The sequence below is a fragment of the Cnephaeus nilssonii genome (assembly GCF_951640355.1).
Source record: "Cnephaeus nilssonii genome assembly, chromosome: 11".
Taxonomy (NCBI): Eukaryota; Metazoa; Chordata; class Mammalia; order Chiroptera; family Vespertilionidae; genus Cnephaeus; species Cnephaeus nilssonii.
In genome coordinates, this window is record NC_137082.1 from 10,532,627 (window position 1) to 10,548,883 (window position 16,257).

The 16,257-nt window shown below is 53.2% G+C and overlaps 1 protein-coding gene across 2 annotated transcripts in view; it reads left to right on the top strand.

Annotated features, from left to right (window-relative positions):
* The window catches only part of ATP9A (ATPase phospholipid transporting 9A (putative)), a 129,321-nt gene that overhangs the window by 100,351 nt on the left and 12,713 nt on the right, over nt 1–16,257 (top strand). For both annotated transcript variants that reach the window (XM_079783492.1, XM_079783493.1), the window contains exons 16-22: nt 6,481–6,573; nt 7,624–7,707; nt 9,235–9,405; nt 10,843–10,941; nt 12,937–13,026; nt 13,103–13,247; nt 15,143–15,207. In XM_079783492.1, the coding sequence (XP_079639618.1) occupies nt 6,481–6,573; nt 7,624–7,707; nt 9,235–9,405; nt 10,843–10,941; nt 12,937–13,026; nt 13,103–13,247; nt 15,143–15,207 (747 nt within the window). The remainder of the gene's footprint in view (nt 1–6,480; nt 6,574–7,623; nt 7,708–9,234; nt 9,406–10,842; nt 10,942–12,936; nt 13,027–13,102; nt 13,248–15,142; nt 15,208–16,257) is intronic.

A 16,257-nucleotide genomic window follows, 5' to 3' on the forward strand; every position in this document is an offset into this window, starting at 1 on the left:
GTGCTGTGCACCCTTTTCTCAAGTTTCAAACCTTTTTATCACCCCAAAGGGAACTTGTACCCACTAAGCAGCCACTGCCTGTCTCTTCTTTCCCCTAGTCCCTGGCAGTCACTAACCTGCGTTCTGTCTCGATGGATTTACCTGTTCTGTGCATCCTATATAATAAAAGGCTAATATGCAAATTGACTGAACAGCAGAACGACTGGTCACTATGATGCGCACTGACCACCAGGGGGCAGACACTCAATGCAGGAGCTTCCCCCTGGTGCAGTGCACTCCCACAGGGGGAGCGCTGCTCAGCCAGAAGTTGGCTCACGGCTGGAGAGCGCAGCAGTGGTGGTGGGAGCCTCTCCAGCCTCCACAGCAGCGCTAAGCCAGCAGTCGGACAACCCCCAAGGGGGTCCCAGACGGCAAGAAGCCGGGCTGAGGGACCGCCCCCCCCACCCCCACAGTGCATGAATGTTGTGCACCACGCCTCTAGTTTCATATAAGTGGAATCACACAACATGTGGTCTTTGTGTCTGGTTCCATTCCCTTAGCATAATGTTTTTGAGGTTCATCCATGTTGTAACAGGTATCAGTACTCCATTCTTTTTTATGGCTGAATAATATTCCACGTTGCTATCCATTCATCCATTGATGGCCAGTTGGGTTGTTTGCACCTTTTGGCTATTGTGAATAATGCTGCCAGAACATGCATGTACAAGAATTATAAACCTGTTTTCAGTTCTTCGGGGTTGAATCGCTGGGTCATGCTTGGTCAGTTACTCAATTGCTGGGTAATTATATTTTTAAACTTATGAGGAATGTCTAAACTCTTTCTGCAATGCTGCACAATTGTACATTCCAGCCAGCAGTATACGAAGGTTCCAGTTTTTCCACATCCTCCTCAGCACTCTTATTTTCCATTTTAAAAATTACAGCCATCCTAGTGGTTGTGAAGTGGCATTTCATTGTGGTTTTGATTTGTATTTCCCTAATGTCTGATGATGGTCCCTCGTGCCCCATTTTCTAGTCACTGTAACCATCTTCATATGCGTACTGGCCACTTGTATATCTTCCATGGAGAAATGTCTATTCAAGGACTTTGCCCACTTTTTAATTGGGTTGTTTGTCTTTTTGTTGTTTAGTTGTATATAGTCTGGTTACTAGAGCTTTATCCAAGATACGATATGCAAATGGTTTCTCTCATTCTATAGGTTGTCTTTTTATTTTATTGATAAAATTCCTTTGATGCACAGATGTTACTAATTTCGATGAAGTCCAGCTTGTCAGTTTTTCCTTTTGTTGATCTTGACTAGGTATCCTATCTAAGAGTTCATTGGTAAATCTAAGGACATGAATTTACTCCTTATTTCCTTTTAAGAGTTTTGTGGGTTTTGCTTTTTAGGCCATTGATCCCTTTGAGGTTAGTTTTGTATATGGTGTGAGGTAGGGGTTCAACTTCATTCCTTTGCATGCGGAGCTCCAGTTGCCCCAGCACCATTAATTGAAGACACTATTGTTTCCCCATTGAATGGTCTTGACACCCTTGTTGTAATTAAATATTTTCAATGGGTTTTCATTTGTGCAATCACAACATTATTGAAGAATAATGTTTACTCAGCATCATTTGCCATATTTATTTCAGGACTTCTTTTATGCTTTTGAAACTTTTACTGAACTACAGCATACACAGAGAAAAGCACAAACATCCCAAGTGTGTACACCTCAAGTGTTTACAACGTTAACACACCCATGTAGCCAGCCTCCAGAGCAAGGAACAGAAGCCCCCCACCATCACCCTTAGCTCCCTCGTGCCCCATTTCTGCTCACTACATCCCTCTCCCTACAAGGATGTAACCACTGTCCCATTTCTGTCATGAATTAATTTTGTCTCTTGTTGAACTTTATGTAAAGGAAATTGTACAGTAGATACCCTTTTGTATTTGAATTCATTTGCTCAAATTTTTATTTCTAAGATTCACGCATATTTTTGCATGGATTGTAGCTCAGAAATTTTCTTAAAGAAATAAAACATGCATTCAATCGAAGTCTCCCCATCTGCCACTCCTAGAAGTGTCTCTTGCACCAAGTTCCTCATTTTTAGGAATTTTAAAATGCTGTTACCAGACTTGTTTGAGTACAAATAATGTGTATCATGGAGTTACATGTTTTTATTCTCTCTGTAAGAGGCACTGTAGTCTATGTATCATTTTTGCACTTCCTGTTTTTTGTTTAACACTAAATAAACAGTGCTACACCTACACCCACTTCGTGCAGCTGAGCTGATTTTTGGTACTGCGTTTTGTGACTATGCCCCTCTTCCTTCCGCCTTTTGCGGTTCTCTCTCGACAGACACTAGTTAGCTGCCACTAGGCAGAGCACAGCTCTGCGCAGCCTTGTCTGCTCGAGGCTCCATTGTATGGATGTCGGTGTCTCTATGCAGTTCTCCAAGAGGGACCGTTGCTGGCTTGTAGAATATGCAGATCTTTAACTCCGCCAGGTGTCCTCAGCTCCTTCTCCAAAGGGCTTGCTGTAATCTCAGTCCCCACCACGCTCCCCCACATTGGATAGTGTCAGACTTTTACCGTGTTGCCTCTCTGAAGTGTCTGAATTAGCATCTTGTTCATGGGGACCACACTTTCCATCCAGGGGAGCCTGGGAACCCTGGGTTCATAGGCCACTTTCTTCTTAAACCTGGCTGGTCACCAGAATTACGGGGGCGCTGAGTGAGTGCAGGGTACTTGGTTCCATCCCAGGCCTGTTTTGGTATTGGGAGGTTGCTGGTATGTTTAAAGGCTCCGTGCACTATCTGGCATGGCTGGAGAAAACTCTTTGGAATAAGAGTCTCATTTTTTTTTCTGGATTTTATGAGGATCTCTACCACCCTATCTACACAAGTCTTTCTTGCCCTAGGGATCCAAGTTGTAGATTCTATTCTAGTCATTAGGAATAGTAGTATTAGAAATTGGTAATAGTAGTAATAGCCTGCAACCCGGGCATGCGCCCTGACCGGGAATCGAACCGTGACTTCCTGGTTCATAGGTTGATGCTCAACCACTGAGCCATGCTGGCTGGACCCAGCAGGTGCTTTTACGCTCCATGGGGCATGTGTCCTTGGCACCTCGGGGCAGGAGGGAGCTCCCCTCCCACATACCTGCTGCTTTTCTTGCTGGACTCAGCCTCTATGACCCGGAGCCTCCACATCTGTAGCACACATCGGATGTCAGGAGCACCCGTGGCCTCAGAGCCACAGGGTAAATCCTGGGAATTAGAGTCATTATCTCCTGTGGAATCACTTTAACTTCGTTCTAGCCTTTATTTTTCCAAGCGTGAGGGCCGTGGGCTCTGCTAAAGTCATTTCAGGGTTGAATCATCAGGACTGGTCCCGTAGCGGCCATCCTAGAAGGAGTGGCCAGCGTGCACCCACCCTTCCTCTAGTGGGAAGGGACTCTCATTCCCAGACACTTGGTCAGATGTGTCCCCGCGTCTTCCCACAGCAAGAGCAGGACGCATGCCTGGAAGTGGGATACTGTTGGGTGGGCAAATGTATCATCTGAAAACAGCACTCCCTCCTACCCAGGTTATAAAAAAGTCAGCATTCAGTTGACATTTGGAACAAATAATTATATAAAGAAGAAGATCAAAACTACTTGTCTTTATTTTCCCACCAAAGGCGGCCGCAGCGACCTGCTCGGAGAATTTCCCGTCGGTTTTTTCCAAGCATATGAGTGTGCATATCTGTGACCATTTTTATAAAGTTGGCGTTGAACTCCACAGAAGGCTTCCTAAACTGTTCCTCTCCAGTGAACTTGCATGGTGAAAATTTTCTCATATTGTTAAAACATGATTTTTTAACATGACTTTTAATGTGTGCATGGTGTTTTGTTGGAAAAAAATGTACCATTATTTAATTACTAGAGGCCTGGTGCATGAAATTTGTGCACTGTGTGTGTGTGTGTGTGTGTGTGTGTGTGTGTGTGTCCCTCAGCCAAGCCTGCACCCTCTCTAATCTGGGACCCCTCAAGGGATGTCCGACTGCCAGTTTAGGCCTGATCCCTGTGGGAAATGATCATCCCTCTCACAATCCGGGACTGCTGGCTCCCAACCGCTCGCCTGCCTGCCAGCCTGATTGCCCCTAACCGCTTCTGCCTGCCAGCCTGATCACCCCCTAACCACTCCCCTGCCAGCCTGATCGACGCCTAACTGCTCCCCTGCCGACCCAATTGCCCCCTACTGCCCTCCCCTGCAGGCCTGATCACCCCTAACTGCCCTCCCTTGCTGGTCTCGTCACCCCTAACTGCCCTCCCTTGCCGGCCTGGTCACCCCTAACTGCCCTCCCCTGCTGGCCTGATCGCCCACAACTATCCTCCCCTGCTGGCCATCTTGTGGCAGCCATCTTTGACCACATGGGGGCGGCCATCTTGTGCAAGAGTGTGAGGGTCAATTTGCATATTACCTCTTTATTATATAGGATATATATTTTTGGATGCTTAGGTTGTTTTTCTTTTTTTTTTTATTGAGGTATTATATGTGTACATATCTTACCATTACCCCCCCCCCCCACCCCACACCCATACATGCCCTTACCCCCCAGAGTTTTGCGTCCATTGTTTATGCTTATATGCATGCATACAAGTCTTAGGTTGTTTTTCATTTCTCGCTGCTGAAGGGACATCTAAGAGCAGCCATCTTCGGTAGGCTGTCTTTGATGCAATGCGTATTATTTTGCTAATTTTTCTTGGTTTCTGACCTGTCTTTCTCTTTCTCTTTGCTTTTGATGGGTGGAAGTCAGCACCCAGGGCATTCGGACCAGTTTTGCATGTTGCACTCATCTCACTCGGGTTCTCATGCTGGGGCCACCTTGCCCGCAGGGGACATCTGCAAGTACCTGGAGACAGTTTTGGCTGTCACAGTTCCAAGGGTGGCATCTGGTGGGTAGAGGCCAGGACAGCCTCCTCACAGAGAATCCAGCGCCGCTGTTCACTGTGGCGGGGCCGGGAACCGAGCGCGAACGTGTCCGTATATCCTGTCCGTATTGGAAAATAACTGTCCGTCACCTGCTGTGACGACGTTTCAGCCAGTGATAAAGGCTCTTGGTTTGTTTCGTGACTGTTGACAGTTAGGGTTTGCTCTCGCCTGTTCATCAGCCCTCTCAAACGTATGGGCTTGTGGGCAGGACGTGGTGGCACCGCCTGGCGCCCACAGAGCGAGGCCGGGTCTGCGGGAGTCTGTCTTCTCAGAAGGTGGGTCCGGCCCAGAGGAACCGGCTTCTTCGGGGCTCGTGTGCTGCCGCCTGCTCTGCTCTTCTTGTGCCCAAGCTGTCCCACCGCCGCCCCACGCGGAGGGATGCAGTCGGGCCGTTGGCGTAGATCACCCCCTGGCCATTGTTTGAATAGAAGAGGCCTTTGAACAGGGGCCAGCACCAGACCACCGTGGAAAAAGATGAGGCCCCCAAACAATGCCACACACCCGGCCGATCTCTCTAAATTTATAGCGTCATCTTGCCATAATATGGGAACGAAGTAACCTGGTGATGAACTTGGAGGGAGGAAATGACTAATGGGAGGAGGCAGTCAACACAGTATTTACGTTGGACGAGAGGCTGGGCTCTCTCGAGTCCCTGCGGGAGGAGAGGAAGCCGGGGAGGGGGCCTCATTTCCTATGGCTCTCTGTTCAGCACCGTTTGGGTGAAGGGGAAGGAAAAAAAGACTCCGAGGCTTTCATGTTCAGACCCCACAGCTCTCCTTGGCCTGAGTCACCAGCGAGCATGGGCGCGATCTGTCAGCGATAAGGCGCCGCCCAGAGCTTTCAGACGCAGGTGGCGCTGCGTGGCGGGTGGTGCTTTTCTGAGTGCTCAGCTACCCGTGGCGGGGGTGGGGTGGGGGGGGCATCATCTAGATCAGTGGTTTGCAGCGGAGGTTTTGCCTCCCAGGGGACATGTGTTCATGACTGGAGACGTTTTGTGTGTCTCCCTGGGGTGCTGCTGGTGTCTGGTGGGAGAGGGCCAGGGACACTGCCGGAGACCCTGCCCGCATAGCAGAGTCTCCCGGCGAGTGTCGGAGTGCCAGGGCCGAGAAGCCCTGGTCCAGGGGATTGTCTTCCGGTCTGCGCCCCCCCCCCAACTCCCCCGCCGCGCCCCCCCCCCCCCCAGTCCCAGCGTGGTGACACAGGCCGGCCAGTGTGTAAACGTAGTTATCTTACAATCTTACAGCGTGGGAGCTGTTCCTGCTGGAATGGTAGTTACTTTAAAAAAACACAAACAAAGTTCTTGAATCCTTTTGATCTTGCTTTCATCATTTAATAATTTTTCAAATGCTCTGAGTTTTCTGCTGTTTTCTGTGGCCTTTGCCCCAAAGCGAGGCCCCCTCTGGCTTTTTATCTCTGGCCAAGTGGAAAACATGGGCGTCCGCCGAGCACACGTGGGGCGCCCGCTGTCACGGGCAGCGGGCACTGGAAGCGCTCCTCCCGCTCACCCCTGCCTTCCGGCCCCTCTAGGACGAGTCAACGGGGGAAATCACCTTCTACATCAAGGGCGCCGACGTCGTCATGGCTGGCATCGTGCAGTACAACGACTGGCTGGAGGAAGAGGTGAGCATGATGTGGGCGTGGGAACCGGCCTTGCCGGCACCTCTGGAGGCCTGCCCTTACAGGGGGTCAGGAGGGGGGTCTCTGTATTCGTTATCCAGGTAGCACATCACCCCAAAATGCTGCAGCTTCTCATAACACATTCAATTCTCGCGGTCTCTGTGGGTCAAGAATGCGGGCACAGCTTGGCTGGGTCCTCCACCGGGTCTCTCACAGGCTGCAGTCAAGGGGTCGGCGGGGGCTGGGGTCTCATCTGAAGCCTCAGCCGGGGCAGGACCCTGCCCAGACTCAGTGGTCATGGGCAGGAGTCAGCTCTTTGGTGGCTGTTGGCTGGAGGCTGCCACGTTCCTTGCCACGTGGACCTTTCCACAGGACAGCTCCCAGAGCGGCAGCTGGCTTTGTCAGAGGGGCAAGCGAGGGAGCAGGATAGGCGGAGAGATGGACGTCACCTGCCCCCACTTCGCCACGCTCTTTGTTGGGAGCAGGGCACTGGGCCCAGCACATGCTCCCGGGAAGTGATTATACAAGGGTGTGGCTACTACATCTTCAATGAGCTGGTTTGCAAACACAAATGCCGATGGGGCCAGGCAGGTAACTCAGACGGAACTGGCTGACAGGGTTACGTTTTGTATGTTAAAGGCACGGGCATGTTGCCAGCTTGGCATCTGTTTGCCGGCAGCCCTTGGAAGTGGCCGTATGTCTCCGTCAGCTACTGCAGTTATTTGGGAACACGTGCTCAGTGTTGTCAGAGGTTCAGTTTTCCCAACAAGCCGGAAATCCAGATTTGCCTGTGCAGTGTTACACCCTTGACTTAAATTTCGGAGCATACGGTGCCCATCACAGAAAACTGTAGGTCGTGTGGCCTGTGGGCCATGCCACAACCTCCCCTTAGAAGGTTCCCTCCGGGAAACGGCTTGGGGAAGGCAGGGTCTGGTGGCGGTGCGCTGTCCCACGGGAGGGGCCTGTCCCTTCAGCGTCTGGCCCTCCTCAGCGAGCGTCAGGGCCCGGGGCAGAACCCCAGCGCGGCCCCGCTGACCGCCCTCTGCTTCACAGTGTGGGAACATGGCCCGAGAGGGGCTGCGGGTGCTCGTGGTGGCGAAGAAGTCTCTAGCCGAGGAGCAGTATCAGGACTTCGAGGTGAGTGGTTCTGTGACGGTTGGTTATTCTCAGCCCTGCCCACCTGCCCGGTCACGTCTCCTCCCAGCGGCCCCTCGCTCCTCCTGCTCTTGCCATCCTGCTGTTCCTTCTGAGCACAGTCAGGTTCACTCCTGTCCCCGGGCCTTTGCACTTGCCTCTGAGTGCACAGAACTCTCTCTCCTCGTGGTGCTCCATGGCCCACTCCCTCACTTCCTTTGGCTCTCAGCTCAAATGTCGCCGCCTCTGAGAAGTCCTCCCGGACTCCCCATCTAAGGCAGCCCCACCTCAATACTCTCTACCCTTCACCCCATTTAACTTTCTTCTTTGTACTTATAAACATCTGGAATGACCATATATATAAACATTAATATCTATTTTCTGGAATGAAATCTTTTTGAGAGCACTTTGTCACTCTGCTTGGCTCTTATATCCCCAACATTTAGGCTGGTCATTGGCCCATAGCACACCTCCTGGAATTTGGAATGAGGCCCTAATTTTTTAAAGCTATAAAAAATATTAACGTTGAACCAGATCATTGACTTTCACAGCCAAGGGTTCCAGCATAAATATGTCATCTTGTCCCATAGATTGTGTGTCCCTTGAAGGGAAGTGTCTTTGTTAGATCCACAGTCCTGGCATAAAGCCAAGGCACACACATGCAAGACGGGAAGGGAGAGGTGAGGTTGGCTCTGGACCCTTGTCCTGTTCCACTGAGAGGAGCTGTGCTTGTCTCTGTCCCTTTTATGTGTGAGTTCTTCGTAAAGTTTTAATTAGCAAGAGGCCTAGCCCGGATCAAGTCCACCTTCCTTTCCGTTTTAAAAGCATCAGTTTCGAGTCAGCCCGTGAGGGGCCTCTGGTTTTCTCCTAGGTCTTTGCCAGCACTGTAAAGAGGGGTAAACAGAAGGGTTGGGTCAATGGTCTTCAAGAGTGGGACTTCCTCAAGGATTCTTGGTTAAAAGTGCGTTTTGTGCCGAAACCAGTTTGGCTCAGTGGATAGAGCGTCGGCCTGCGGACTCAAGGGTCCCAGGTTCGATTCCGGTCAAGGGCATGTACCTTGGTTGCGGGCACATCCCCAGTAGGGGGTGTGCAAGAGGCAGCTGATCGATGTTTCTCTCTCATCGATGTTTCTAATTCTCTATCCCTCTCTGTGAAAAAAAAAAAAAAAAAAAAGGTGCGTTTTGTGCGGGAGAACCTACTGTTTTTTTGAGCTCTTGAGTTGTGCCAATCCTTGCAACAACCCAGTGAGGTTGGGGCTGTTATTGCTGCTTCTGGATGAAAACAGTAGAGGCTCAGAGAAGGTAAGCAACTTGCTGGAAGTTGCACAGCACATGAGTGCAGAGCCAAGGGTGGAACTCTGGTCTGTCCAACTCCCGTGTCTGGACTGTGAACTTGGAAGGGACCGGAAGCCTCCGTGTCACCCCTCTGAGGTCTACACCAGGTGCTGCGGTGGGATCAGCACGCCGTCCCCCTCGGTGTCGGACAGCCTTGCACCTCCCCACCCTAAGCGTGTCCCCTGCTGTGTCCCAGGCTCGCTACGTGCAGGCCAAGCTGAGCGTGCACGACCGCTCCCTCAAAGTGGCCACGGTGATCGAGAGCCTGGAGATGGAGATGGAGCTGCTGTGCCTGACGGGGGTGGAAGACCAGCTGCAGGCAGACGTGAGGCCCACGCTGGAGACGCTGCGGAACGCCGGCATCAAGGTAGGCGGCCTGCTGCGGCCTGGCTGCTGAGTTACCGCCCCGGGCAAATGGGCTCCGGAGTTACACAGCTCTCCCTTGAGCAGAGTGTGAAGGTGGGAGATGGGGGAGAGGGGGACGTGGGACAGAGGGAGCCAGGCGTGCAGGGACCTCAGCCCTGTCTCAGGTGGGCCTCTCGTCACCTCCCGCCCCGGCAGCCCTGGTGTTGGAAAGGCCTGCGCGTTTGCTTTCCTGGCAGGCCTTCCTGGCCACGCCGGGCTCCACGCAGGCAGGACCGCGTGCGGCTCCTCGTCCCTCAGTGCCAAGTGTGTCCATTATATCTCTGTGAGTGGCCAGCCAGCCAGCCGCCTGTCTGTGGGTCTGGGTGAATGGGTGGCCACCTGCCCCAGAATGACCACCTGCCCCAGCAAACTGCCACGTTTACGTTTTGTACTCTACCATTTGGGGCCCCGAATGTCCAGTAGTGTCATCGGGAGAGGCCAGTAGAGGGCGTCTGAGAGCCTGCAAAGGATCTTCGAACTTCCTGGCTCAGAGCCTCTGAGAACACGTCGGTGTTTGCCACCCGTCTCCGCCCCAAAGCAGCTCTGGGCGCGTCCTTGGGCCTGCGTTCCGCAGAGGCGCGTGTGAGCTGGGCCACGCGAGCTTGCGGGTTAGACCTGCCGCAAGGGCGCTCCAGGCACGTCCAGGCGCATCGGGGGCGCCCATGTGTGCGAGCATGGGTTTTTGTAAACCAAACGCTGTCCTGTACTTTGGCTCCTAGGAAACTGACAGCGAGATCCCAATTTTGGAAAAAACGGCCTGATGTCAGAGGCCCCTTTCTACTGCATTGTGGTGTTTAAACTTTGTCCCTGGGCCGTCTCCGGGACCTCCCTATTGGGACCTAGCTGTGCGGCGTTGGGGCAAGTCACCTCTCTGCCCCCACAGCAATGAGGGGTCTGTGACGAGGTTGGAACCTGGCACGTCCACCACCAGCGCTTTGTAGTCAGGGTTAACCCCACGAGATCCCTGACCGGCGTCCGACCAGGTAGAAAGACCATGTGTTCCGTGACAAGTCATGTTTCCTGTAGGACACGGAAGAGAGCCCTCACCCATACAGGCCCCCCTTTCTTAGAGATTAGTTATTACTTTAAGAAAGATTCCCCGAGAGGGCTTGTGAGGTCAGAGGCCGAGCTTCATGATGTCTCTGAAGCGTGTGGCCCAGCGGTTCTCTGAGCACCACACCGGCGTCTGCTGCCACCAGAGGTGGTCGCGCAGCGTCCTGACGCCCTTGAACGGGGCATTTCCTGTCATGAGTGGGGGCCCCCTGAGCCTCGAGGAGGTAAACGGGACACACTAAGTTCAGCTCGATGTTCTTGGAAACTCGGCCGACGCAGGCGACGCAGGCGACAGGCCACCTCTAGCAACACTAACCACGGGGACTCTCTCCTGCGGTGATTCCAGGTTTGGATGCTGACAGGGGACAAGCTGGAGACAGCCACGTGCACAGCGAAGAACGCGCATCTGGTGACCAGAAACCAAGACATCCACGTGTTTCGGCTGGTAAAGCGTTCTCTGCGTGGGGCCTCACGGGGGTGTGGCTGCAGTTTGCCCGTAACCTCATAACCTCGTGACCTCATAACCTCGTGACCTCATAACCTCGTGACCTCATAACCTCGTGACCTCTTAGCCTCGAGGGGGCCCCAAGAGGGGAGCATGTTAACCTGCTGGGCGGGGGCTTCCATGGCCGGTTTGGGAGGAATCACTGACGACCCAGTGAGGCCGGAGGTTCCTTCTGGTGGTGTCTCCGGAGCACCCCGTCCCGGCCTGTGTGAACGTGTGGTCTTAACCTGGTGGGGTCGTGGGCCCTTGGAGAGGCTGCGGGGAGTGAGGCAGGATTGGCGTGAAGGATGCAGATAAGCGCATCCATGTGGAATTGTAGCCAGGAGTCCAGGATTTCACCACATCCTTGAAGGCCAGTCCGTGGGTAAGAAATAACGTCCAGATCACAGGTACCGGCCTGAAGGAACACCTGGGAGCCTTCGGAAGGAGGTGTGTGGGGTGGGCCCGGGAGAAATGGCCCCAAACAAGCGGGCATTAGGAGCAGCCCCAAGGCTGGAGGCCCGGGGCTGTGCCTGGCCTCACTGAGTGGGAGGTGCGGAGCAGGGTCCCTCTGGGGCAGGGTGTCCACTCATCTGAAATCGGAACCACCATACCAACAGCTGCAGGGATCTAGATGTTTGGGGTCTCCCTCTCAACCCCTGCACGTAGAAGCTTCCAGAAGTCCAGGTGTCTGGGGAACAGCACACACAGTGATGCTTAGAGGCAGATGCGGTGGATCCTCATTGTCCATGGGATCTACGTACAAACCCGCCTGCTCACTAAAATCGATCTGTGACCCGAAAAGCAATGCTCAGGTGCTTCCCCAGTCACCGGGGTCAGGTGCGCGGGGCGCAGTCTGAGTCCTGCACGTCCCGCTGAGGACGAACAGGGTGGCTCCGCCGCCTGTTTCAGCGTTCATACTGCACAGTGTCCTTTCCACAGTCCCTGTAGGGCCACCTTCTTTGCATTTTCGTGCTTTCTGTTAGCGATCGCACCGTGTAAAATGGCCCCAGCACAGTGATGAGGGACGGCCACTGTTCCGAAGCACAGGAGGGCTGTATGTGCCCCACGGAGGAAACGCGTGGCTTAGCTAAGCCTCTCCCGGGCCCGCGTCCAGTGCTGTTGGCCACGAGTTCAGCGTTAAGGAATCAATAAATATGTGTTTTAAAAGATGTCTTTAAGCAGAAACACACATAACACGAGGTTATGTATTGATCGGGTGGCAAGAGATACTGTGAGCGGAGGCTGGCAGGAACCATGCCTGGGCCTCCCGGGGGGCCTGGTCCGTGTTGCAGACTCAGCGTTCAGGGCGGGGCGGTGCAGAGCGTGACTGTCACAGGTCATGAGAGTCCACTGTCTGTCCTAGAATCCCGGGACTGCAGACCGTGGCTCTCGTGCTAGCTCCCTGTTCCGGTGAACAGTTTCGTCTAAACGCAGATACACCCATCGTTGACATAACTGTCGGAGGCTGCTTTATGGCCCCCGGGGCCCACAGTAGTTCACATCTGGTCCTTCATGGAGAGCCGGCCTCCCCTGCCGGGTGCCCGCACATGGCGTTCTCGCTGTGTGTGAGGCAGGCTAACACACATGTCCTGCTTCAGTTTCCTTACACGTAAGGGAGAGCCATTGCCCGCACCTCGTGGCGTCCTGTGAGAAGTGCCTGGGGAAGCCCGAGAGTGCGGGGCAGGGCCGGCACAGGTGGAACCTGCAGTCCTTGTTTTTGTTTCTTTTTTTTTACGTGGTCACAGCCGTCCTGGGGAAATGCAAGGTGACGGACAGGCTCCCCGGTCCCCACAGAATCATCACGAACAGGATTTAATTTGGCTCTGGGTCCGGTGGCAGGGGAGGGGCAGGGGTCCTTGGCCAAGTGGCCATTGTCTTTATGCGGCTCCAGGAAGCTACTGTTTGTTGTTCTGCGGCCTCTGAAGAGCCGCCTCACCCCTCATTCCCTTCCAGGTGACCAACCGCGGCGAGGCCCACCTCGAGCTGAACGCCTTCCGCAGGAAACACGACTGCGCCCTGGTCATCTCTGGAGACTCCCTGGAGGTAGGACCGCATGGCGCCCCTTCCTGCTGCTGTGAGGGAAGTGACCTTGCTGACCCCCCTCTCCCTCCCCCAACAGATCTGCCTCAAGTACTATGAGTACGAGTTCATGGAGCTGGCCTGCCAGTGCCCGGCCGTGGTCTGCTGTCGCTGTGCCCCCACACAGAAGGCCCAGATTGTGCGCCTGCTGCAGGAGCGCACTGGGAAGCTCACCTGTGCAGTAGGTAGGCTAGTTACCTGTGCAGTAGGTAGGCTAGTTACCTGTGCAGTAGGTAGGCAAGCTCACCTGTGCAGTAGGTAGGCTAGTTACCTGTGCAGTAGGTAGGCAAGCTCACCTGTGCAGTAGGTAGACTAGTTCACCTGGGCAGTAGGAAGGCTAGTTCACCTGGGCAGTAGGTAGGCTAGTTACCTGGGCAGTAGGTAGGCTAGTTACCTGTGCAGTAGGAAGGCTAGTTACCTGTGCAGTAGGAAGGCTAGTTACCTGTGCAGTAGGTAGGCTAGTTACCTGTGCAGTAGGAAGGCTAGTTACCTGTGCAGTAGGAAGGCTAGTTACCTGTACAGTAGGTAGGCTAGTCACCTGTGCAGTAGGTAGGCTAACTCACCTGTGCAGTAGGTAGGCTAGTTCACCTGGGCAGTAGGAAGGCTAGTTACCTGTGCAGTAGGAAGGCTAGTTACCTGTGCAGTAGGAAAGCTAGTTACCTGTGCAGTAGGTAGGCTAGTTACCTGTGCAGTAGATAGGCTAGTTACCTGTGCAGTAGGTAGGCTAGTTACCTGTGCAGTAGGTAGGCTAGTTACCTGTGCAGTAGGAAAGCTAGTTACCTGTGCAGTATGTAGGCTAGTCACCTGTGCAGTAGGAAGGCTAGTTACCTGGGCAGTAGGTAGGCTAGTTACCTGTGCAGCAGGAAGGCTAGTTACCTGTGCAGTAGGTAGGCAAGCTCACCTGTGCAGTAGGTAGGCTAGTTACCTGTGCAGTAGGTAGGCTAGTTACCTGTGCAGTAGGTAGGCTAGTTACCTGTGCAGTAGGTAGGCTAGTTACCTGTGCAGTAGGTAGGCAAGCTCACCTGTGCAGTAGGTAGGCTAGTTACCTGTGCAGTAGGAAGGCTAGTTACCTGGGCAGTAGGAAGGCTAGTTACCTGTGCAGTAGGTAGGCTAGTTCACCTGGGCAATAGATAGGCTAACTCACCTGGGCGGCAGGTAGGATAGCTCACCTGGGTGGCAGTAGGATAGCTCACCTGGGCGGTCAGTAGGATAGCTCACCTGGGCGGTAGGTAGGATAGCTCACCTGGGCGGCAGGTAGGATAGCTCACCTGGGCGGCAGGTAGGATAGCTCACCTGGGCGGCAGGTAGGATAGCTCACCTGGGCGGCAGGTAGGATAGCTCACCTGGGCGGTAGGTAGGCTGCAGCTTGAGCCTGTCCTGCTGGTACGCTGGCTCCATTTTTGGCGGGATAATTGGATCCTGCGGCCCTGTTCTTCACACTCCCCCGGCCACTTTGCTCGGGTCTTGTTATTTTCCTCCACAGACTTGGCTCTATTTTGTTATAATTATGATTTTTACTATTTCCCTTTGAGAAAGAGTAGATAGGTGTGCCTGAGGGCTTCGCTCCTTAGCTGGCACTTTCTTCGCCAGCGACATGGGCGCAGCATTGCTGAGGGGGGAAGACCACACCAGGGGGCTGGGTCTGGACCTCGCTCTCTGCTGGCGTTTACTGGCTGGGTGCCTGGTGGCTCCCTTCGCCGCTGAGCCTCAGCCTGCTCGCTGGTCAGGTGGGAGAACTACAGCGCTCTTCCCAGTGGTGCTGATGAGATCAAATGGGGATCAAATGGGGTCACTTTAAACCTACTTGCCACGACAGCACCCGTCAGAGGCAGGGCGGGTGGTGGCCGTAAATGGGGCGTGGACACAGACCCCCTGCCGCTGCTGAGTGGCAGGGACCCTCGGCCAGTCACTGGTCCCTCTGACACCCGCTGGAAAACAGTTGGTGTGGTTGTGGAGCCGGGCAGACACGGCAGTTAGTCAGCACTCAGTAAAAGGCAGAACAGGTAAGACTGTGGGAAGTAACCAAGTTTCTCGCCTCTCCCAACTTCTGGGCTTTTTTTCTCTGGTCTTGTGACCACAGGTGACGGTGGCAATGACGTCAGTATGATTCAGGAATCTGACTGCGGCGTGGGCGTCGAGGGGAAGGTGAGCGGGTGCCGGGTGCCGGGTGCCGGGTGGCAGTGCCAGGTGGCGTGTCGTTGGCTGGGGCGCCTGTCCATGAGCTGGAGTTTCTCTCTCCTCCGAGGCACAGCGTCGGTGCTTTTGGGCGTCGCACATTAGGAATGTGCTGTAAGGAACCTGCATCCTGACGACCTTGCCTTACCACCTGGGGTCAGCATTCGGATCACTGCATCGTACAGACAAATGCTGATTTTTTGCTTGCAAAAACCTAAGTTAACCCTTTGCACTCGCTTGCTTTTTTCTCGATTCCTTTATTCTAATGCTAACCGTGTCGAGTCACACTCGACATCCGAGTGCAAAAGGTTAAAAACCAAGGTTCTTGCCATAATCTAGGGCACGCTGGATGCACTTCCGACTTTTCCTTGGGGTGGTGGTGTCAGTCAGAGCCCGAGTTGCCACACTGTGTGCGGAATGTGGGAGAACGGGGCATGGCTCAGAGGCCTGGGGGCTGCAGTTCTTTCGAGTGTTTGTTACAACAGTTTTTCCGTTTCTTTCCTGGTCGGCTGTGTGCTGGCCTCCCATAGTTTGCTCCGCCCTCTCTAATTGGTGCCCACTCAGTGACTATCCGAAAGAACAGTGGCCACCAGCCGTCAGAACTGGGTGCAAAATACGAGTGCAGAGTCCCTACATTTTGGTCTGTATCTTCATGAATTTGGCTCATCTTTTTTTTCCTTTTCACCCTTCCTGGTTAAGTAATCCTTGAATGAAATGTTCCGTATGGACTCTGTATGGACTCCTTTTTTTGCAGGTTTTAGGAAGACACTTGAGTTTAATAGATATAATTCTTTACATGTGTCTATGTGGAGCCAAAACATTTCTCCTTAAAATTATACTCTGATACCTTTGTTTTTGGAGTATAAAAGGAAGAAATGGTCACTGTAAAAAATTAAAACACCTTAAAAATGGATGAAGTGTCTTTTAGATAGCCTCATCTAGGTGGTAACATTGTTTATTCTTCAGAATTTTTGTCTATGTCTATGTTGCTGGTTATGAATGTGTATGTATATATTGTAT